The sequence below is a fragment of the Pholis gunnellus genome, assembly GCF_910591455.1.
Source record: "Pholis gunnellus genome assembly, chromosome: 21".
In the NCBI taxonomy this organism is placed as follows: domain Eukaryota; kingdom Metazoa; phylum Chordata; class Actinopteri; order Perciformes; family Pholidae; genus Pholis; species Pholis gunnellus.
Genome location: NC_136548.1, coordinates 4495435 through 4520063, shown reverse-complemented (window position 1 = coordinate 4520063; position 24629 = coordinate 4495435). Strand labels below are relative to the sequence as shown.

Below are 24629 nucleotides of genomic sequence, written 5' to 3'. Positions count from 1 at the left end.
CTATTGTGTTGCAGGAGAAACACAGAAAGCAGAGGAGAGCCTACAAAAGACGCTGTTGACTGCTTGTTACTCAATCTGTCCAGCGGCTGAGATGAGCATCTTCAGTAAATTCAAAACTTATTGTGAGTTTTTTTAATCCCTAAAAAGGTGATATGACTCTGGGACAGCATGTGTGTGTTAATTCCTTTATGTTAACCTCTGCAGCTTTAAAACCTGTTCGGAGGATATTTGTGCCTTAACCTGCTGAAATAGTCACACCACTTGAGTGGATGATGCATATTTACAGCAGGTTTAATATTCTCGTGGGTTAACTGCTCTGTTCTTAACTGTGCTGCTCATCAGAACTCGTAAACAGCTCACCTACAATGCGGCGCTGTCTTTCGTTGGCTGTGCGCTCCGAGGCGTCACCATCTGACATCCATGCAGCAGCCCCCCCCCTCCCGGTCTCCTCCCATTGTAGAAACAGCTGTAGACCGTGAACCACGGAGTGCGGGTCCGACACGGATTACCTGGATACCGGCTGGAAAGCCTGGGTGGGCATCAAGCAGCGAGAGACAGAAAGGCAGCGCTCCGTCTGCTTCTTTTCTGGCTGAATTAAGTTTCTCCGCTTTTCTTTTTTGATGGGATCCCCTCCAAGAACATCAACCATGGCGAGCCGGCTTCTTCACACTCTGCACGTATTACTAATTCTGGAGTCGAGTTGGGGTAAAATGGTTTCTGAGGATGTCGGTGAAGCCGCGCGTAAAGGTGCCGAAGTCTCAGCGGCTGTGGAGCAGCGCGTCTTTGCGCACGAAGGCGCGAACCGGGACATGGTCTCCATCAACATGTTCAAAGTGTACGAGAAGTACAGCAAAGAGCCGCAGAGCCAGAGGGACGGAAACACCGTGAGGAGTTTTAAGGCTGTCCCGAGTGAGTGGCCACAGCGTTTATCAAACCCACGTTACCTTACAGGAGAGAATCATAAAGAGTCATCAAATAATCAGCACTGCACTTCCAGGGAAGTCTGATTTAAAATAGATACATTTATATGTATAACTCTCTGCTTAATTAACCATCTATCAGAGAGCTTCAGGTAATATAATGGACCAATACATATTGATTTTGTTAAACAGTCTAAATTAGCTCTCTCACAGCTTTTAAAATATAGACAAACTGTTTATTTCCTGAAGCACTTTATAATAAGGTGAATCAGCATATTAGCCATAGTCTTATTAACTATCTAATTTTAGACCTTATAACAGTTTCATGATACTGCTTATGTCGTGTAAAGGGTTCCAATCTCGTTTTTCGCTTCTATACTTTTATTTTACTCATTTGTGTTGCACATTTCATTCATCAACCGTTTACATACTAAAAATACAGAAAGGTATTACAGAAGGTTTACATAAATACTTGAATAGTCTAATGTTAAAAATAAATAATCCCTTGAGATAAGGCATTCTGATCTTAATAATATCATCAGTGCAGCTTCCTAAATGCAGGTGTTTCAATAACTGCTCTCGCTTCGTTTTGGTGCCAAACATCTTCACCTATATGCTCCGTTGGTGTTATGATTTAGTGATCCGGGGGACTTTTAACTCTGTTAGTTCTCCGGGAGCTGCAACGGCCTAGGTGTTAGACAAGAGCCTATTATCGACACCGGCTGCACAGCAAAAAAGCCTCAGAGGAGCTCTTTTTGCCATAAGCATTTCCATATGCCTGCGACAGACCTGCTGGACCGATCCAATGTTTGTCTTTCAGGCTGTGGTGGAAGTGTGGGAGACAAGGGTGAACTTCAAGAGTATAGCCATCCAGGATGAGGCTTTTGTTCGTGCGTGAGGCAGGCACTTAAGCGTGCCGTGCTTAATATTTTCCATGCTGCTGCTTATATCAGTCAGATGTGTTGAGCAACATTTTGCAGAAAACGTATTGGATGTGTTGTTATTCATGACAGTCAAATGTGCCAGAATGATATGATAGAAGGGGGGCAGCTACATGATCGCTTTAGTAATTTTTATTGTTCACTTCAGAGGTAGATCCTCTTTCAGGTCTTTAGCAAAGGTTTGAGAAAACATCTGTATGGTTAAACCAGAGAGTCCCTTTTTAAAGCCAATGGATACATTTGAAAAAGCTCGGAAGAGAGAATGAATATAAGGTTGTCTTGCTCAGAAGTTAAAGTTAAATTAAAGAGCTTGTTTTTCTCATCCGTTTTCTAATTCCTTTTTCAAATTCTCCAGGAGTCTTGCATGGCAAAGACGTGTTCCAGTTCGACCTGTCCACCATCCAAGAATCAGAGCTCATACTCCTCGCCTCTTTTCATTTCCTCTACAAGCGGCCCCGCCACCACCACCAGCGGCCGTGGCGTTTCCGAAGGCCTCGCCACCCATCCGGCGGCCTCCAGCATCCCTATCTTGCCTCCCCGGAGCTCCTCTTCCACGGATCCTCTTCCACAAACTCGACTTTTGCGACACCGCTCGGGAACATAACTCTGGCTCCTTTCAAGAAAGGCTCTTGGCAAACAAGGGATGTAACGGCAGTGCTGAAACACGCCAGGGATGTCAAACAGCTCGTGGTCACGGTGGAGTTTGAAATGGGCTTCGGGGCGGCTCTGGGGCAGCAGAGGAAGCCTCACGGCCAAGAGCGCCTCTCTCCAGCCAACCTGCCGTATGTCTTGGTATACGCTGACGATCGGGCCATAGATGAGCCGAACAGCGTGGCCTCGTCGCTCCAGAGGTACGGGCCCTTCCCCGTGGTGGAGGACGCGGCCCCCTCAGCCTCAGCCTCAGCCTCAAGGATCCGGCGGGAGCTTCACCTCCAGATCCAAACGAACGACATTCCAGAGGTCCAGTACAACACCTTGAAGAATCATGAGCTGTGGCAGAACACGTACTTCCCGGCGAAAGCCAAAGCGGCAGTGAAGCCAGGAAGGAAGCAGGGTCCGGAGAGCGGCGAGGGCCTGGGAAAGCCCCAGGTGCTGAGCTTCGATGAGAGGACGATGAAAAAGGCCAGGAGGAGACAGTGGAGCGAGCCCAGGGTTTGCTCCAGGCGCTACCTCAGGGTGGACTTCGCTGACATCGGCTGGAGCGAGTGGATCTTGGCGCCAAAGTCATTTGACGCCTACTACTGCGCAGGGGCCTGCGGATTCCCCATCCCTAAGGTTACTGGGCTCATCTTCACTTTCATTCAGATAATAGAAAATTCTAATCTTTTCAGGCATCATGTTTATCTATTTTTGCCTTCGTTTCTACTGTTATAATAGTAAGTTCTATCAGCGTTAATCCCCTTTTACTCCCACTCATTTCCTCAGGTGGCGCGTCCTTCCAATCACGCCACCATCCAGAGCATCGTCAGAGCGGTGGGAATCGTCCCTGGCGTCCCCGAGCCGTGCTGTGTTCCAGAAAAGATGAGTCCCCTCAGCGTCCTTTTCCTCGACACAAACAGGAATATGGCGCTGAAGGTTTACCCCGGCATGTCTGTGGATACCTGCGCCTGTCGGTAGGGCCGGAGACAGGCAGGGACGTGCGATCGATGAAGATGAAAGGTTATGAGGAGGACGTACAGGTAGAGCATATATCAGGAGGGCGTTTTTCAACATCGAAGAGGACACCAGTGATGAGGACAGCGAGAGGACGGACTCTTGAGTCTCAGTTTGAGAACTCTGTTGTGAAGCTTGGACGAGCCTCTGTCATGATGCGACGTTGACTAAACAGTTTCCATAGATGTGTTTTTCTCCACCCAGGCCACCGTCAATTCTTTTTCTCCCTTCATCCAAAAGCAGTTTATAGAAGTGCACTTAATACAAACCTGTTTCTGTAACGTATTGACTGTCTGGAGGTTGAAGTTAAGTATGCATGTATGCAGGTAGATCTTCATCTCTGTTCATCCCTCAATAACTTCCTTTAGTCTTTTTCAGCACACTTTCACTTTTATAAAGTGATCTTCCCGGCTTTGGTGTTAGACGAGATAACACTTTCTTCGGTCTCGGCCTGGACTCAGGCCTGGTTTTTTGGAAATGTTTCCAACTCGACCCAAGCTCAACGTCTGGATTTTCAACAGTTTCTGAAACCTTCGGACATCAGTATCCTCTGCTGCTTGTCCCCCGTCGTTAGGATTGAACTGAAATTTGGACAAACTGATGAACTGCACACTGACTCGCGGACTCAGGAGGGTCTGAGGGACACAGAAGCTGCACGGCAGCACATTTACATCCTACCAAACTAATCGACCATCGTCATGTAAATACTGTAGTTACTAATGCCAACTAAAATGGTACTTATTCTTAAGTGATGTCACCTTGTTGCCATTGAACACCTCCCACATATTAGCAAGGGACGTTATTCATGCATGAGAGGTAACATCTTCTTTGAACTATATTCCCATAGCCGTGTGTTTATCTTGTATATACTGAGTGTATTTTGACGCCTACTGAGACGTAATGTGTTGCTCGCTTCTGAGGGAAAAGCGGTGCGTTGCTGCCACCTGCTGTGCATTTTGGGAAAGTTGAAGAGACTAAACCATTTAAAAAGAGAAAGTTTTAGCACATCCTGTTGCTACTCAGTGTTTCCCTTCGATACATAAATACTGTTCATCAGAGATAATAATGTAGCCTACAGTTTGTAATGATGGTACATTTCCATAGCAGGTAAAAAAAGAGGGATGAATGTATCGGACCTCATAACTGTACGGCTCAAAGTGTATTTGAATAGTTGTGTGATGTGTGCTTTGACACATCGTAGACATAATGTATGCGTGGTAAGGAAATAAACTGTACATACGGTCAAAGACACTTGCTGACTTCCTTAGGTTTCATAAAAAGTATAAATCACAGACTTTGTGTGCATTTTACATACTATACCTTCCTACCATACATACACATTATAACACACATATATATATATATATATATATATATATATATATATATATATATATATATGTATTTTATATACAGAAATGTGTCTGTCAAAGGTCAAAGTGGCGTGATAGTGTTGATTTATTCTTTAGTATTGTTCATTTTGTAAGGCAATTTCCAGTTTTTCTAACTGTGTTGAAAGGGTGATAATAGTGAGTCCGACTTAAAGCTGCACTTCTTTCAGCGTTGTTTCCAGCCAGAGCAGGCAGACCTTTTCAAATTTAAAAAAAAAACGTAATAAACCCACTTTACTTCATCAGTGGAATTTAGCAAAAATCCACATATTTTTAGAAGCCGTTGAAGGAGATGAAAACCAGAGCTGGGAGGAGAGTGAATATTGAACTTATTTTCGGCAGATTGACAGAAACACAGTTGCTCTCTGTGTTTGCTGGATGTGGAAATAAGCAACTGTTTGCTACCAGTTTGACAAATCGACTTTACACGGTGATAATAAGTCAATGTTGTGTTAACAGTTTTGTTCCTCAACCCAAGAAGCCAAAAAAATGAATGCTGCTTTAAAGGGCTGTTAAAAATATAAGAGTTAATTAGAGAGTTTAAATGTTACATGATGTTCTAAATGTTGTTTCAAAGCTTTTTGCACCCTGATAAAGAAATTCTGGATGAAACATCTGAATTGCTTGTCTTGGAAACAGAAAACTCTGTGCTGACTGTTGGCACCAGACATTAGCCATCAAAGACCAGTCTATCTGCCAAACTTTAGTATAATTAAAGTACAGTGTTGTACTGCATATTTTTCAACCCAGTAATTTGGCCTAAAGTAAAATGACACAAAGTTTCACAACACATAGATCTCAGTCCAGTTTTCCCTGCTGTGTTTGTTTTCCTCCTGCATGCCTACATTATTTGTTGTGTCCGTGCCAGTTGGTCTCGTCGTCGCCTTTCATCACTGATTGACTCCATAGAGAGGAGCTCTTAAATGCTTAAATGGGGCCATAATGAAAGCAATTCTATGAAACCCGGCATGCACCGAGTACTGAGTGTCTGCATTGGTGAAAGACAGAAATTCCAAGAAAGGCCAACGTCCCCTGACACATTGGCTTTTGGTTCCGGTTCTCCCCCCCCCCCTCAAGACCCCGTCACCCATCTGGGACATACATGTAGAGGTGAAGGCCACCATCATGATGATTGTTGTCTTTGTTCCATTTTCAAGTGGTGTGAAATAATCTCTGCTCTCACAACCATCAACATTTTTAGATCCCCACCGTGAAGTTCAGTTCATGAACATTCTTCCATGCGTGTTTCTTAACGTCTGGTTGTTCTTTGCTTAGAAGAATCCTGCGAGTGCAAAGGAAATGCTTGGAGTAAACAGAAGAAGAACGAAGTAGTTAGGGATTGCCACCATGGATGGACAGAACACTAAAAGAGACTCGCCTACATAAATGTATACGCTGGTCAAAACTACACCTGCTGAGCACGGCATCGCACGCAACTGCATTCAGAGTTTGTAATGGTTCTACTTCATCAGCTCGTCACCACGGCTCACTGAGCTGATATTACTTGGATCTGAGGTTCCTGAAGTATACACCTCTTTACCAGCAGAGAACAGACAGATCCATGGAGAGAGCTTCAATGTCTGATTATCCATCCGGGATGATAAACAATTCATGGCACTAGTCATATTGCCCCACATAACCTCTATTTTATGATGCAAACCAGCTCTTTTTAGCTGTGTGATGAGATAGCAGCAGCCCGGAGTGAGCAGGCTGGCGCTGCTCGGCACCAGTGGGCAATTGTGTTTAAAAGCACGTTTAAGGGGTGTTGGCATAGAGAGGTAAAGTCCTGCTCCTTCCGTTACACCGCCATGGGACATTATTTCGAAGAAAAAAAATCTACGGTCATCAGCAGGACAGCGAGAGATGTAGCTCACTGAGCAGTTTCACACAAAATTAAATGGCACTAAAACAAACGTACGACAAACTGTGACTTTCTTAAGGGGCTTTTAAATGGTCTGTTAAATTGACAAGCATCATATGTGGCTTCTCAACTACAGTAGAAAAACAAGGGTCTTGCGCATTAGGTGATGGTCGGCTCAATATTGACCTCTCTGAAACTCCCAGTGGCATTGCACTAAATGACGCAATCTACAATGCTAATGATGTTAGCAGTTGATTGCTTCTTTTTTAGACACTGCATGCTGAAGTTTTGCCAAAAAAATTGTGTTGTCTGGTCTGGGGATGAGGTCCATTTGATATTGAACAGTTACATTTAAATTTCCACATTGTGTGATATTAGGTATATCATTTTTAATTCACAGTGCTACTTGTTGCATTTGTGACTGCTCTTTTTCACTGACTGGTTTACAAGATCAATTCACTTGCACATTCCTAAAGCTTTCCGAGTCTGTCCAATATAGTCGGCTATCTTCCTTATCAGTACCTTTAAAGGGACCAAAGTCATCAGACATTTTGGTATCTGGAACATGTGCGTTACTTGCAATGAGTGGCTGGATAAAAGGTTAAACAACACCAACTTGTAAGAAACATTTAACAATGATTGTGGTGAAGAATGCAATGTGCTGCTTCTTTTGAGTGTTTTCTTTCCACTGGCCTCAACGCTGTCACCCTCCAGCTGGGAAAAGGCATTTTATGGAGATGTCTGCTTGTCAGTAACCCCACAGTATCCAGTGCCTCTCTCATTATCGCTGTCAAGTGTTTACAGTGTCTTCATTAGCAGCCAGCCCTCTAGTGATAACAAAGCTTAAAAGAAGGCATCAATGGCAGTGATAAGCTTGGCCAAGCTACTATTTTGGTTGACACAAGTCCCCCTGTTTACTCTGGGAGCATGGGAGCGGACATCAGGACTGTGGTCCTTGCATTGGGGATCTCCATTTTCCAACCTTGCCGTCGCAAAGTCTGTTTTCAGGCCGGGCAGAAGGTAAAGTTTGTGCCAGCTCAGGGGATTAGAAAGGACCTAATTTCAAAATGCAGAGCTCCAGATCCTTCCTGCTCCAGGTTTGTTTGTGTCTGGTGGTTTGTATGGACTCCTGCACCTGTAAACTTCTCAATAATGACATCCAGAGTGAGGACCCCGAGGGACTCTACTCCCAGCTGTCAGAGGAGGACCTTCTGGAGGAGGAAGATGCCAACTCCAGGATGGAGAACCTCCTGGGAACAATGAAGGAGGGCTTTCTGAGGAAACTCAACCTGTCGGACGTTCCTCAGGAAAAGAGCAAGATCTGCCCTCCTCAATTCATGATGGAGCTCTACAACAAGTACGCCTCGGACAGCTCGGCAAACCCTCAGTCTGATGTCATTCGAAGCTTCACAGTCCAAGGTACATGAACAGAGTTTAACTTGTGATGATATGCAATTATCTTAATATGTTCTAGCTTGAGGGAGTCACTTGCTGTTAATGAAGATAAGTCTTATTCTGGGGGCTTTTTTCCCTTTGTAATCCCCATAGTCAGAGAGTTCAATATTTGGAAATCACTACATGCCAAATGTATATTTCGGTTTTCTAATTTATATATCTAGTTTTTCTGCACATTTTTTACTAGTAATATTGTTCAATTAGGGATTTCTTTTGTGGACTCTACAGGATATACAATTTTAAACCAATGGTCCCCAACTTTTGGCCTGTGACCCATTTAAAAAGGAATAAATGTCTACTTGCAAATCCCAATTACTGTAATCAAAAGGGATTTAAAAACAATTGTGTGTAGCAGAATTAAGCCTTTTCAAGTTCTTCAAGTTCTTAAATATCTCACAGGCCCTCAGATGTATCTTGCAATCCCTGGTGGGGGCCCAAAACCCTAGGTTGGGAACCACTGCTACAAAGTGTCCCAGAACATTTCTTTCATTGAAAAATTACAGTACAGTCATACATTGTCCCTGAATAGCTTAGTTGTTGCTTTAAAAGACTGAAATGCATGTATTTTGACTAAATGGCCATAATTCTAAAATGAATTGCACTCTTAACTTGAGCATGGCCGAGCCCTGTAGCCTACAAACTTTGATAAAACACACTTTAGTGTTGGCTGTCACCCATTAGCAAATGATATTATTCTGTCAATATTCAAAATTTCTAACGATCACATTGTGTGATGAAGTTTGTATCTTGCACAGTGTAGAGTTCATCCTACATTACAGAAAGCAGGCAGTCTAGCTAGTGTTAGCTGTCTCTCTTGTATGGGTCCAGGCCACAGTCCAGATTGTTAAAAAACAGATATTCCTGTGACCTAAGCCTTTTGTACGTTAGACTGTAAATAAGAAATGGACGTAGTCGTTGTGACGTCACCCATTGCTTTGTAGAATGCTGTTTTGAAGCCTTGAGTTAGCTATTTTGGGCAACGCCATCTTTGATTTTTGCAACCAGTGAATGGAAGTGACCATGTCTGGACTGCAGAGGAGTGTTGTAGAGGCGCAGTATACGGCTCTGGTAGCAACCTGTCAATCACAAGGTAGCACCGCCCTAAAGCCTACTCCGCTTTATGGTCTATTTTATTCTAAATGGGACTATAATTTACCGAATATACATCATGTTGTATTGAAGAAGACTTGAAACTAGCGATTGAGACAATAAACTCATGTTTACAATGTTTACTGAGGTAATAAATCAAGTGAGAAGTAGTGTCATTTTCTCATAGACTTCTATACAATCTGACCCGTTTGCAACCAGAAGAGTCGCCTTCTGATGGCTAGTAGAAAGAATGCAAGTCTAAGGCACTTCCGCATTGGCTTTACTTTTCAGAGCCGGAGGTTGCAGCCTGGTCACTTGTATCATAGCACTAACATGCAGAGTCCAGAAGTCATGTAGTAACATACTGAGTGCTGAAATCACAGATGGGGCAAACAGCACAAAGCAACCGCTAATCGTTGCAACTGCAGTAATATCGACATTATTTTTGACCAAATAAGTACACAAGCCAAAACAAACCCCAATGAGACATATCCATAAAAACATTTTAATATCAGTCTGACACAATGTCAGGCAGCGCAAATCTCAGCGTCTGTCTTATATAAACCCCTCTAACCTCTTTGTATCTATCCAACAGATATCCCTCTCTCTGTGACAAATGGAACAAAGTCAAAACACAGGCTGCAGTTCAACGTAAGCATCCCCAACCATGAAAAGATCACTACTGCCGAACTGCAGCTCTTCTTCTTCCCAGAAGCCAGATCCAGGGTCACCGTCCACAATTTCAAGGCCACCATCAAAGTCTATGAAGTAGATTACAACGATTTCACATCCACCACCCAACTGCTGGTTGGCAAAGAGGTGACAGGCTTGGAGAGCACGTGGGAGACGTTTGATGTGACCACAGCTATTCAGAGCTGGATCAAGTCGGGCCATGGAGCAACTGTTTTTGATGTTGTGATGGATAGGAAGGATTGCGAGGCCTCTAAAGGCGGAGAAGAAGGCGCAGGCTGTTTGAATATGAGCGTGTCTGTTGGAGATAATACTTCAGCGGCTTTAATAGTCTTCTCAGATGATCTGGGTAGCAGGAGGAGGGAAACAAAGAAGGAATTAAGAGAAATGATCCTCCACGAAGAAGAAACCATCTTCCACTCCGGCGTCGACTGGAATAGAGGAGATCAGCTTCCAAACGAGATCCCGGAGGTTCAACATCCACGGAGACAGAAAAGAAAGGCAGAGACGGAATACTGCCAGCGGACCTCTCTCAAGGTCAACTTTAGGGACATCGGCTGGGACAGCTGGATCGTGGCGCCTCCAGAATATGACGCCTTTGAATGTCGAGGCCTGTGTTACCACCCGCTGACGGACGAATCAACCCCTTCAAAACATGCCCTCATCCAGGCGGTGATGAACCTCAGGAACCCCAAGAAGGCCAACATGGCGTGCTGCGTCCCCATCAAACTGGACCCGATCACAGTCATGTATCAGGAGAACGGACGCCTCACTATAAGATACCTTTATGAGGAGATGAAGGTGGCAGAGTGTGGTTGCAGGTAGTCAGAGAGAATTGGTCTGCTCTGGTGGTCGCACAGGTGATCATAATGGTTCAAATGCTGCATTTCATTCCAGTCAGTCGGCTGTTCATACCTTCCACTGGCCAAGTAGCAGCAAAGTACCCCAGGTCTAAGAAGAAGATGAGATAGAACTTTATTTATACCAATTTTGCAGCAGTTAGAAAATAAGAAAGAGTGCATGGAACATGGAGGCCTCCTACCTATTTATTCTCTTGATATAGATAGGGAGTAGATTAAAATAAATAGGTAGTAGATTAAAAAAGTATATTCCTCCCCATGCATATGTGACAGGTATAATGTTTACCATGTTGACATGGTGTTAGCATGCTAACATTTGCTAATCAGCACTAAAGACCAGTACAGCTGAGGTTGATCAGATCAAATAGCTGTCGGGATTTTTAGAAATACAAAAGTCAACCTGGTGGCACAAAGGAAAAGTCAGGAGATCACCTAAGTCATAAGAGCTCATCCTCTGTGTAGCTTAATGTCTGAACAACATATGGCAATCCGTCCAATAGTTGTTGATTGGTGGACCGACATTGCCATTCTTAGAGCCAAGCCGCTAGCAGTGCAAACAATATAATAAAACATTACATTAAACATACTGTATGTACCTTTTTACACTGTAGTCATGAAACAATGCTATGTAGCATTTACAGTTTATTCTATTCCTTTAAATCTATTGCTAAGAAAAAGCGTTAAACTCAAAAATAGGGATATGTTTTGAATGATGGAACCATCAACAAGTCAGTTACACTTTTTGCATGTGCTGCTATGAATTCTAATGGCACCTGTGGCCTTTGTTAAAATTGTTTTTTTTGCATTTTACATGTTAACCACACCAAGCAATAAAACAAAAGGAGACAGATATCTTTATATTGTGTATTTAATACTGGATATATGTACATAAAAAAGCTTGCCCGTACACTGTCTTGGTCTAATACATTTCAACAAAACTAATACAATTGTAATTTTATGCAGTAAATAATGTTAAACAGAGCAAAAAGTATGTAAAAAGTAAACAAAAAATCAAAAAAACAAAAGTACGTTAGACTTCTTTGGTTACTATTATAATAACTAATAAAGTATTTGGGTTTTTCGTAGATAAAAAAATAATGCTACAGTACATCCATCAGTAATGTGATGTTTCTAGAACAAATGAATTGACCTGTTGGCATTAATAGGGCAACATTTAATCACAGCTGTCCATTTGTTATTCATGTACTAGTTTTAGTGTAAATCTGTACATTACCATTGAAAGTAATTTGTTTATATATATATATATATTATGTTAGTGGTATTCTGTAAATCACTGCCGTAGACAGACTTGTACAGTGTTCAGCTTGAACATGCATACTACATTGCTGAGTGGAGTTATTATTGTACTGTATGTCTCATGATGTCTACATTTTGTTTCTGAGGCTTTCCTACCCTGAAATGAATAAAAATATTGTCACAAAATGAAATGTTATTTTAGTTACTCAGCTCATCCTGCATTAACTGCATTTAGTAACTTTTTTTTGCATCACTGAATATCTTTTTCTGTCCAATTCCTACTTCTTTGACTTCAGGTGGTGACCATTGTGTAGTACAATTCATAAATCTCAAACCAATGAAATCCTCATAGACTAGCTAGACCAAATGCAACTGCCTTTGTTGCCTAAGTTGACACTAATCCCCTTGTATCGGAAGCTTCAAAGTAATAAATATTAGCATTGCCTTGTACAAACAGATTCAGAGGATTGATTTATACTTTCATCACATGGCACAAATAATTATTACATGCAATACAGATAACGTTAACCTAACATAACGAGGAAATCATTCTCAAAATATACACAACACTAGATAAATCAGAGAAGACAAGGGCTGTTTAAGCTCCAGGATGCAGCCAGGGGGAGAAAAGAACGTATGGAAATGAACTGGTTTTATATTGTTACAACCCTGACTTAAGGGAAGCAACATGAGGGAAGAAACTAATGTTTTCAAGTTGGAAGAACCTCATTTTAAATGTATTAAGGAAAATTCAAGAGGAAAGAGGAAACAAAGTGGTGTGGAGACTCTGGCTGAGAGGAAGAGTGGGGAAGGTGGAGGAAGGGCCTTTTGTAGGTCAATCTCGTGCCACTGATTGCATAGGAGGAGTGTGTTGATTAGGATTTTATATGAATTCATGTTTTTACATTTCAATCACAAACTTCTCTGGTATGTTTATTCCAGTAAATACACGCAGTAGCAGTATAGGGATTATTGATTTCCTGCATTTAATCATAGCTGCTGCCATTGCTCGTTAGAGGATAGTGAAAACAGCTGTGCGTCATTGTCTGGCTTTAGCAATGACTGGGCTCTGTCAAATGACTCTATGACAGATTACGTTCTGTTATTATATAATTGGTGCAGTTATATACTGTGTAAACTCAAGTGTCCTAATGGCTCAGTTATGAACAATGTAAGTACCGTAAGTATATACTTATTCATTTACAAAAAAGAGTTACAAAGTTTGTTGTTTTTTAGCTTTTAATTCTGTAAAAAGTTTAATTCTGTGATTCACAGTATCTTTTGTGATTGTAATGTAGGCAATATTTTATAAGGGTGGGAAAAGTTATGAATATTGTCTGCATGTGTCATTCACACCATCCAAGACAAATCCTGAATTACCTCAATTCTGATGGTCTGTAAATCATATTTACTTCTAATTTGTCGTTTGTGTTGGAGTAAAACCACTGTTAAACTCTCGGAGGCCGAGACTTGTATCCCATAAAGGAAAAAATAAAAGTACATATGAGTAGAACAAACTAATTCTACTCAATCCAAATCTTTTCGTCTTAATGCACAGTGTCAGTTTTGTAAACATTTGAAGTCAGTGACACATCCTTATCAGCGCTGAAACCTCTGTGACAAGACAAAAATGAGGGGGCAAGTTCATGTAGACACTTGCGCATCCTTCCGGGGTGACTGCTCTCGTCTTAAAATAGCATCAATAACAAGGCAGGCAATCCCATTTCAATGTCCAACAAAATAATTGGCTCAGTTGACTTTTGCCCCCAACAGCATGTGACAACAGAATGTCTGGATTAGCAGTACAATATTACATCTTGAGCCTGCCTGAATTGATTTGTTTGTCCACTTGGGAGAATTACAATTAGTTGTAGACTTAAAAGATACAAATTGCGACCTTATAAACTTACAGTACAGATCCTTGGACTGGCCTTATAGAGAGAAAACATTTTTTTAATTGATTTACTAATTTACAAATTTGTGCGCACAAAATATAATTCCTTCTCAAGGAACAAGATAGAAATGTGTTGCCTCAATTTGATTAAATGTTCCCACGTTTTGGTTTATTTGGTTAAAAATGTAAAAACAAAACAAATGTAACCAGCGGATCTGCCTCGTGCTTGACAGCCTGCAACATCACTCCAGTTAGAGACTGCAGCAGGGTGCGTTATGCAGGCTCTCTGTATATACAAATATTTTGTGTGCACAAATTCATCAAATAAAATGTTTGTATATATATATATTTAAAAACATTTGCCTGCTGTGTCTGGAAATGACGCTGATGAGAGCAGATCAGAGCGGTAAAGTTGTGGGCCAGGGTATTTATACATGAATTTATGATTCATGCAATCTCTGCAGGCTAACAAGCTTACGGAAATAGCTAATGAGTAGCTGTTCTTGCCCGCTAACATGCAAATTATACAATGACTTTATTTCATCCGACAGAGCAGCCTTGATTTCAGAGAATATTTTTATAGCTAAAATGCCACAGTTGTATTTCAAGCAAGATAGCAATTTAGGGATTGTAATTGTAGCCACGCCAATATATATGCTATAACCAAAGTATGACACAATACAGTGTTTAAAAGTCTCGATCTGTGTCCTGGGAGTTGGCATAGGGGACTTATTATGTAAGGCGTGAGGCGGTATTAATAGTTAAGACGTTGAGATTAGCTGAGCGCTGTGTACTGTAGTATTTGGAAGGACATGATGTCTGGCTGCATAACGCTGAGCTGCAAAATTGCCTGAATCAGGGTACCACTCGTTATTGATGGCAGATTCAAGCTCTACGTATAGATTTTAACACAAATATAGTTTGAATTAATTGTCAACTTAGGACTTTCATTTCACCAATGTATTATTCACATCAACCTTTTCTTAATTTCACCATCCACCAAATAAAAATATATACATTTTGCAATAGCCCACTGTGAAAGAAGAACAAAACAGGAGAAAAAAGGAGAATAAGCAAATGACTCAGCATTCAATCCAGATAAAGACTTTTTGTTCTTATATCCAGAGTGTGGGTGTGTGTTTTTTTTCATTACCCTATTCTGATCCTGCATGTGTTTTAAGAAGACTTTGCCACGTGTCTATAATCGTGTCACCAGTGGGGCGACCCAGACATGACCCCTAAAGCTACCAACAGCACAAAAATACACCACCATAAGCTTCCATAACAAACATGGGAGTGAGAGAGAGTGAGCATGAGGGTTTCTGATCAGGCTTTCGCATCAATCAGTCCACCCCAAACACACGTTTGACCTGTCCCATTTTTTGTATCTAGAAGAAAATTGTACGTTCAATATTGATGACATAGCATATGGTGAATTTAGAAAACAATTCCGAAATAAGACTACAGTAAGTAATGGTAAATTGTGTCAAGCACATTAAGCTCCTTGGACAAAGACAATGCAACTGCATAAGAGTAATGCATTTTGCTTGTGTGGGAAAAGGTAAGAAACTGCACAGGCTACCGTTCACCATTTTTGATTATGTCTGTTATTGTCTGCTGGCTGAAGATAATGCGATTAAAGGTTTATTTGGAACAAAAGCCTCTTATGTTGATGTTGTTGTGTCCAAAAAAACCATGACAGTGACAATATTCCGTCCTATAAAAACAACCATCTCGCAACACAGACAAATGGACTAAGGCAGCCCAGGGAACGAGAAGGCTGAGTTGTTGTCTTTCCATCAGTGATGATGAAGACCTTGGCAATGGCGCAACACACACCACCCCTTCTTTTGATGCTTCTCCTATGTACTCCATCCGTCAAGTCATCATTCCAGCCTGCCCTGATGTTAGAAATGGCCAAGATTCTTTTGGAAAACTACTGCTTCCCTGAGAACTTATTTGGGATGCAGGAGGCCATCCAACAAGCCATCAACAGTGGAGAAATCCTGCAGATTTCAGACAGGAAGACCCTGGCCTCTGTACTCACAACTGGAGCTCAGGGGGCACTAAACGATCCGCGGTTGACCGTGTCATATGAGCCCAATTTCGTCCCGTTGATGCCACCTAAGCTGCCGTCTCTCCCCATAGAGCAGCTGATCAGGCTGGTGAGAAACTCTGTTAAGCTGGATATCCTGGACAATAACGTTGGATATTTGCGGATAGATCGGGTCATTGGGACGAAGACGGCGGCAAAGCTTGGCTCCCTGCTGAGAGACAACATCTGGAACAAAGTTGCTCACACATCCTCACTGATCTTGGACCTGAGGTATAGCACAGCTGGAGAACTGTCTGGAGTTCCCTTTATAATCTCCTATTTCTCAGACGCTGAGCCCCTCATTCATATTGACAATGTGTATGACAGGCCCTCAAATACAACTAGGGAGCTGTGGACCATGCCGTCAATTATGGGGGAAAGGTATGGAAAGAAGAAAGATGTGATTATTTTGACCAGTAAACGTACCCTGGGGGCTGCTGAGGCAGTGGCATATACATTAAAAAACCTAAAGAGGGCCATCACAGTTGGAGAAAGGACTGCTGGTGGCTCCGTGAAAGTTCGAAAGATTAGGATCCCCCAGTCGGAGTTCTACATAACCGTTCCTGTGGCAAGATCAGTTAGTCCAATCACAGGCCATAGCTGGGAAGTGAGTGGTGTTTCCCCAACCGTCAACGTCATCGCCAAGGAGGCTGTCGCAAAAGCCAGGTCCCTTCTGGCTATAAGGAGTGCCATTCCAAAAGTTGTGCAGAGTATCGGCAACATAATCGACAGGTTCTATGCTTTTACCGACAGAGTTCCAGCGATCCTTCAACATCTGCAATCTACAGATTTATTCTCTGTCGTATCTGAGGAGGACCTAGCTGTCAGACTCAACCAGAACCTCCAGACTATGTCTGAAGATCCACGGCTGATTATCAAATACACACAAGACGATGCTGCCATAGTAGAGGAGGATCTTGCACTTGACAACTTTCCAGATGATTTGAAATCATTAAAAGTACTGGTAGAAACAACGATCAAAGTAGAAATTCTCCCACACAATACTGGCTATCTCCGCTTTGACCAATTTTTAAAGTCTTCTGCAGGGGATAAACTAGAAGAGCTCATGGCTAAAACGGTATGGGAGCCCCTCAAAGACACTGATAACCTGATTATCGATTTACGTTACAATACAGGTGGTTCCTCTACTTCTCTTGCCCTTATACTGTCCTATCTGCAGGACGTTTCCAAGAAGCATCATTTTTTCACAATATATGACCAAATTCAGAACACAACAACAGAATATGGATCTCTGCCACGAGTTGCAGGCCCAGCCTATGGCTCCAAACGTGGGGTTTACGTGTTGACCAGCTACTATACAGCAAGTGCCGGCGAAGAGTTTGCTTACCTGATACAGTCACTACATCGTGGCACAGTCATTGGGGAAATTACATCTGGTACTCTAATGCACTCAAAGACGTTCCAGATAGAGGGGACAGATATTGCCATCACTGTCCCTTTCATAAACTTTTTAGACAACAATGGTGAATTCTGGCTAGGAGGTGGTGTGGCTCCTGATGCCATTGTGTTAGCTGAGGAAGCTGTGGAGCACGCTCATGAGATTGCAGATTTTCACCAAGGGCTCCAGTCCCTCATAGAAGGAACTGGAGTACTGTTAGAAAAACACTATGCAATCCATGTTGTAGCGCTTGAGGTTAGTAAGATACTGTTGAGCAAATGGAATGAGGGATTGTATTGGTCGGTGGTTGACTTTGAATCTTTGGCATCTCAGTTGACGGCAGACCTTCAAGAGACTTCAGGCGATCATCGCCTTCATGTCTTCCACTGCGATGTCGAGCCAGAGTCACTTCATGATGCCCCAAAAATCCCCAATGCTGAAGAAGTGGGATACATAATCGACGCTTTGTTTAAAATTGAGCTTCTGCCAGGTAATGTTGGCTATCTGAGGTTTGACATGATGCCAGATGTAGAGGTGATAAAAGCCATGGGGCCTCAGCTGAGTAAATTAGTGTGGAGCAAGATAGTGAACACAGATGCCCTCATAATTGACATGAGGTACAACAGTGGTGGATATTCAACAACAATTCCCCTCTTGTGCACCTATTTCTTTGATGCTGAACCATTGCGGCATCTTTACACTGTCTTCGACCGCACCTCAACCACCATGACAGAGGTCATGACATTGCCTCAAGTCAGAGGTCAAAGGTATGGGTCCTCCAAGGACGTCTATATCCTCACCAGTCACATGACAGGGTCAGCAGCTGAAGTGTTCACCCGCTCTATGAAGGAGCTGAAAAGGGCCACAATCATTGGAGAGCCAACGATTGGAGGGTCTCTATCAAGCGGAACCTATCAGATTGGGGACAGCGTCCTGTACGCTTCCATCCCTAACCAGGTTGTGTTGAGTGCAATTACTGGGAAAGTGTGGAGCGTTTCAGGGATTGAGCCTCACGTTATAGCCCAGGCAAAGGACGCTCTTCCTTTGGCACAGAGACTCATAGCAAAAAGGCAGTTGAAGAGAGAGCAAGGAAAATAGTTCCTCATGTTGTATGCTCACTTTAACCTTTATAAACTAGTAGTTAATTTGTCTTGTGTTTAGCCACCACTTCAATGTCCTAGTCCATTTTCTTTGTGTGGCAAGTAATGCCTGTGTGACATCAACATTATCTCCCAGAATCCCAGACCAGCCAGTCTTCACTGTAAAATACATTTTCACATTCGAGGTGTTTAGCTGATGCTTCTATCCAGAAAGACTTGTACTGAGTGAGTATGAATTCAATGTACAAGCTTATTATTAGCAGTGGGTAGGATCAAATCTCAAATCTGCTCTCCTAACCTGGAATTAAAAACAGTAATGTCGAATAGCCCGTTGACATTACAGTAGCTTCATTGCAGTGTGAACAGTATTGTGAATAAAACAACATCATACAAAGTATTAATACACCAATCATCAGTGTTTCTTGAAATAAATCACACTGCACTATTTTTATTGATGCGACACCTCGCAACCCAATTTTTTTCCTCTGTGTTAATATTTTCTGTTATTCTCTTTTTATTACATTTTCCATGTGTTTTAGGTAAATATTTTGTTGACCCATATTAATTCATGAAAAATCATTTGATCATTATGTAAATTAATGTTGATGTATGTCATTGTATTGGACAGTTTCTCATGTCATTGATTAATTTCTTGATTGCTTGCTTATTTCCTTTTTTGCGTTGGTTTTTTTCAGTATCTGTAATGTTGTTTCAGCTTCCCTGTTCCTTACTCCCTCTACCAGCAGAGGGAGTAGGTACCAAACAAACCTAAACTGACCCATTGTTCACTTCAACACAACTGTAGATGAGAGACAACTGCTATTAAATGTGTAATAAAATTATTCAGTGGTTATTGGTGGAATTATTTGGGATTTAATTTACTCTCCAGACATCAATAGGAACATTTCTCTTTGACCATGAAGAAATGAAAGAGCAGCTTTAAGTTTTGAATTATATGGCAATCATGAGTTTTCACATGCTCTATTTTAAAAAGAAATTGAGTTTTCATCTTAAAAAATGGCACGATAGTCACATGTCGATGACTTCCACTTCTAAATATTGACACCAAGAGGCTTAATAAGTGAACCCACAAACCTTAAACTCTTTAGGTACAAAGTTTTCCTCACATGACACACAATAGGTGTTTGAAATACCTTGTGTAAATTTAAGACGACGACTTTGGCAAGACCTCTTTGTTACTACTACCTACATGGCTAGGTTGTTATTGCCATACAGAAACACTCAAGATAATGCGATTAGAGGTTTATTGTGTGGCAAATCCTCTTATGTGTGTGTTAACAGAGACCTTGCAGCCAAAACAGTGCCATTCGACAAAGAAACTCTTCGGAGAAGGAGGTTTGGCTCAACAATTTCCACTTTCCATCTACTCACTTTTTGTCTGACTAAACTGACAAAAATGGCAAAGCTTATTTTCCTGGTTGCACCTCTGCTAGTTTTGGGGAATGTTTCTTTTATCCATGCCGGGTTTGCCCCCAACATCATCATAGATATAGCAAAAATCATCATGGACAATTACTGCTCACCAGAGAAGCTGGCGGGTATGAAGGAGGCTATTGACGCAGCCGGCAGCAACACAGAGGTTCTCAGCATCCCAGACGCTGACACCTTGGCTAATGTACTCAGTGCTGGAGTCCAGACCACAGTCAGTGACCCACGTTTGATGGTCTCCTATGAGCCAAACTATGTCCCTGTGGTTCCCCCGAAGATGCCTCCCCTGCCCCCTGACCAGGTAATTGCCGTCCTGCAGACTTCGATCAAGCTCGACATCCTGGAGGGCAACATTGGCTACCTGAGGATTGATCACATCCTCGGGGAGGAGGTTGCTGACAAGGTTGGCCCTTTGCTCCTAGACCTGGTCTGGAATAAAATCCTGCCAACCTCAGCTCTCATCTTTGACTTGCGCTACACCAGCAGCGGGGACATCTCAGGAATCCCCTACATTGTGTCTTACTTCACCGAAGCCGAGTCTCCGATTCACATTGACAGCGTGTATGACCGTCCATCAAACACCACCACAAAGCTGACTTCTATGTCAGCATTGCTGGGGGAAAGATACGGCATTACCAAACCCCTCATTATCCTCACCAGTAAAAACACCAAGGGCATTGCCGAGGATGTTGCCTACTGCCTCAAGAACCTGAAGAGGGCCATCATTGTGGGCGAGAAGACTGCTGGGGGCTCTGTGAAACTCGACAAAATCAAAGTGGGCGACACTGACTTCTACGTTGTCGTGCCAACTGCAAAGTCTGTCAACCCCATCACCGGCTCCACCTGGGAGATTACAGGTGTGACCCCTGATGTGGAGGTCAGTGCCGAGGACGCCCTCGCTACCGCCATCAAGATCGCCAACCTCCGTGTCCAAGTTCCAGCCATCATTGAGGGATCGGCAACCCTGATTGCAGACAACTACGCCTTTGAAGATATTGGTGCTGATGTTGCAGAAAAGTTGAAAGGGCTCCTGGCAACCGGCGAGTACAGCAAGGTGGTCTCCAAGGAGAGTCTGGAGGTGAAGCTGTCCGCTGACCTGAAGACCCTGTCTGGGGACAAGAGCCTGAAGACCACCAGCAACACCCCAGCCTTGCCACCCATGGTGAGTCCCTTGTACATAAGATTATGGTCTTTGGGTGTGTCTTTAGGTGTCATTTGTTGATGTTCAAACAGCTATTTAGTTGGTTATTTACTGACGGAAATTTCTTTGAAAGAGTTTTTAATTTACAATTTACTTGTACAACAAAAAAATGATCTTGTGTTCAAAACTTTTCTAAAAGTATTCATTACAACGTTGTGGTCATGTGGGAAAGATGATGTTACACTGCATTGGATAAACATGTTAAGTCTTTGGAGGATATGATATATGATATACATTTGGAAATGTGTGTAATATGCAGCAATTCAAATATTTTCAATATGTGAAATATATACCTGAAAAACAGATAAATGTACTTTTACTTAGACATATTGCCTATGTTTATACAACAAATGCTGAGTTTTTTATTTTTCACCCACCCCAGGATTATTCTCCAGAGATGTTCATTGAGCTGATCAAAGTCTCCTTCCAGACTGACATATTTGAGAACAACATCGGCTACCTGCGCTTTGACATGTTTGGAGACTTTGAGGAGGTCAAGGCCATCGCCCAGATTATTGTTGAGCACGTGTGGAACAAAGTTGTCAACACTGATGCATTGATCGTTGACCTCAGGTGGGTAATCCTGCGCAAGTAAAAGCTTCTATTCAAAATGTAGTGTGTCCATTTTGGAAAACAAATCATCCTCTAAAGCTGCTATTGCTCATCAGTCCTCTAAATATAAAGGACTTAGTGAAGTATTTTTTTGTATGTATCATGTTCGTCATCACAAAGGACCATTAGATTTCATCATGAATCTAACCTTTCTATGATGGTTCGGCTACTGTTTGGTGCAGGAACAACATTGGTGGCCCAACAACAGCCATTGCAGGCTTCTGCTCTTACTTCTTTGATGCCGACAAGCAGATTGTGCTGGACAAGCTGTACGACAGACCATCCGGGACCACCACAGAGCTCCGGACCCTGTCTGAACTCACAGGTAATTAAAAAAATCAGGTCATAGATTCCAGTGACTTAAAGGTTTGTGATTAGATAGTGAACATAGGAGATATTTTTAAGGAGTTGGTGGTGCATGTTCAAAATTGAAGCATCTATGCTTTTTTATAAGCCATAAAGCTGTCTCGATGCTTTGTTTGAATAAGTGATGGGTCTTAAAAGTTGTCCTGTTTGGCAAAGTCACAATTCAAGGCATCTTTGGTTAACAAAAAAAGCTTAATATTCGCCTTAATTCACCCTTCGCCTTTCTCTTTACATGATTCACTAATCGTACCATTATGTTCATCCGTGGCTCCTTTTCCACTACCATCCTTCAATTCAGTTTTTTACTTTTTTACTACCCAACCAGCACTCGTCTACCTCACAGTTTTAACCTCGTTCTGCCTCCATCTCTTTCTCTATCTAAGGCACAAGGTACGGCTCCAAGAAGAGCCTGATCATGCTGACCAGCAGAGCAACTGCCGGAGCCGCAGAGGAGTTTGTTTACATCATGAAGAAGCTCGGCCGTGCGATGATCGTCGGAGAGACCACCGCCGGGTCTTCCCACCCACCCAAAAACTTCAGAGTTGGTGAGACTGACATCTTCCTCAGCATCCCCACTGTCCACTCTGACACAGTCGCTGGGCCAGCCTGGGAGGGAGCTGGTGTCGCACCTCACATACCCGTCCCAGCTGACGGCGCCCTCGAGACTGCCAAAGGCATCTTCAACAAGCACTTTGCAGGCCAGAAGTAAACCACTTTTGCTTTGGCAGCAAAATAGTTTCAAGATTTAGAATTAAGACTTGTTTGAGAAGTGAAGAATGTAAATTAAGTACAAAGTGTAATCTGCTATTGATTTTGTCAAAACCTAAGCCTTTTCAGCCTGTTTGTAATGTAGAGCAAAGGTTGAACAGTAGGATTTACCTCTAGTTTGTATTTCTGTTGAATGTTTTGAGAATGAGTGATACTGCGCAGCCGATTATTTTGTGAAGTGGGTATGAATAATTCTGTGTCAAAGATCAGTTGTATCATCAAAACAACTTTGATATACATTTTTGAAAAGTCACATGTAAGAGATTTGAACAAATTGAGTAAAAACACACAAAAATTACTTTCAAACTCTGTTTGCTATTCTTGTATTATGTTGGATTTTTGGAATTGGGACCTCTGTGAAGTGATCCACTTGTTGCTCTAAACTTCATGGAATGTCCTCATTGTGTATGGGAAATACATCATTTATGCCACGTGGGCCTGCTTGGGTTGTATCATTTCCTGTGGTGAGACACAATAAAAAAGACTGAAAACTCAAATACAAAAGTGTGTGCTGGTCATGTTTTACATTAACAGAGGAGGCATCAAACGGACAGGAAATATCAGCTTGTACCATTACAGAAGTCCTTTTTTGATTTATTGTGTATCTATTCTACAGTGAAGCGCAAGAAGTTTCCTTTTTATTATTATGTCATAAGATATAACTGTCAGTTACAACACCTTTAACTAATGAAATATTTATCTGTTAAATTGTAGCTTTAACTCACCAACAAAGGAATAACATGATGGACTTCTACATCCGTACACATAAGACAAGTTTTGGTACCCAAAGGAATCATCCAACAGACAAGAAACAGAAGATGGATTAATTTTGATCTCATGTTTTAAGGACCATGAGGTCTTTGTATAAAATACAAGAAAAAAGAGATCCAATGAAAAAAAATCCAATGTTGTGCCTACTGGATGCCATAAAGAGAGCAAACTTTTGAATCAAACAAAGGACGTATTTTATTCTGAACCTATACATTTTCATGTCTTTCAATATCAACTTTTTAAAATAATTTAAAGGTACATTATTTCAGCTCTTATGTGTCTCTCAAATTAGCAGGAACAAGTAGCTGAAGCTTCCAATTTGTATTGTTAATAGTCATAGACTTCAATCGTTGGTTTAATCGTGCACAAACTATGATTTCTGTGGTGCAATTCAGACCATGAACCCAGATAATTAGGTGGGCAAGATTCCCTGATTTGAGGCCCAAATCTTACCGCAAAAGAATTACTCCTGGCTCTGAAGAGTACTGGACCCTCTAGAAAATATTTAGTCTATATGTAACACGTTGGTCTAAATCCTATGTGGTTGTGTTTGGGTCTTTCTGTTTGACAGAAGGCAGAAGTAATGATTGTAACTAGTGGAATTTTGCAATCCAAGGATGAACTTGAGAAGCCATAAAGACATGCCAGGACTGTTCTTTTTTTGTGTGTGTGGGGGGGGTCCAGTGTACACTGGACTTGAGTGTTTATGAGTGTGTTGTAAGTGGTATGTATGTAAGCGGATATGAAGATATACTGTATGAGTGGATGTGAGACAGAGGAGCAGTGCACTGGTAAGCACTGGAATTTATTTTGTAAACCATAAGGATCTGAAGGGGGAAAGCCAGAACACATCAACA

The 24629-nt window shown here is 42.0% G+C and overlaps 4 protein-coding genes across 4 annotated transcripts; all 4 read left to right on the top strand.

Moving 5' to 3' along the window:
• The first annotated feature begins 505 nt into the window (after nucleotides 1-505).
• gdf10b (growth differentiation factor 10b) lies at nucleotides 506-5438 on the top strand. Its single transcript, XM_079182253.1, has 3 exons — nucleotides 506-909; nucleotides 2217-3136; nucleotides 3287-5438. Exons 1-3 carry the CDS (start codon nucleotides 621-623, stop codon nucleotides 3476-3478), a joined length of 1401 nt encoding a protein of 466 aa, XP_079038379.1. The 5' UTR covers nucleotides 506-620; the 3' UTR covers nucleotides 3479-5438.
• A 2392-nt stretch (nucleotides 5439-7830) lies between these two features.
• Nucleotides 7831-10825, top strand: gdf2 (growth differentiation factor 2; the record flags this gene model as incomplete). Its single annotated transcript, XM_079183341.1, has 2 exons — nucleotides 7831-8185; nucleotides 9906-10825. The coding sequence occupies exons 1-2, from the start codon at nucleotides 7834-7836 to the stop codon at nucleotides 10823-10825; spliced, it is 1272 nt and encodes a 423-aa protein (XP_079039467.1). The 5' UTR covers nucleotides 7831-7833.
• Nucleotides 10826-15924: 5099 nt separating this feature from the next.
• On the top strand, nucleotides 15925-18603 carry irbpl (interphotoreceptor retinoid-binding protein like; the record flags this gene model as incomplete). The annotated part of the gene is made up of 1 exon (XM_079183288.1): nucleotides 15925-18603. One exon carries the CDS (start codon nucleotides 15925-15927, stop codon nucleotides 18601-18603), a length of 2679 nt encoding a protein of 892 aa, XP_079039414.1.
• A 1419-nt stretch (nucleotides 18604-20022) lies between these two features.
• On the top strand, nucleotides 20023-22942 carry rbp3 (retinol binding protein 3; the record flags this gene model as incomplete). Its single annotated transcript, XM_079182863.1, has 4 exons — nucleotides 20023-21216; nucleotides 21638-21828; nucleotides 22050-22192; nucleotides 22617-22942. 4 exons carry the CDS (start codon nucleotides 20023-20025, stop codon nucleotides 22940-22942), a joined length of 1854 nt encoding a protein of 617 aa, XP_079038989.1.
• Between the last annotated feature and the right edge of the window lie 1687 nt (nucleotides 22943-24629).

Coding starts and splice junctions, on each gene's coding strand:
- gdf10b (XM_079182253.1), top strand. CDS start 621: ATGGGATCCCCTCCAAGAACATCAACCATGGCGAGCCGGCTTCTTCAC. Junction 910..2,216: donor GAGTTTTAAGGCTGTCCCGA/GTGAGTGGCCAC, acceptor CAAATTCTCCAG/GAGTCTTGCATGGCAAAGAC. Junction 3,137..3,286: donor GCGGATTCCCCATCCCTAAG/GTTACTGGGCTC, acceptor TCATTTCCTCAG/GTGGCGCGTCCTTCCAATCA.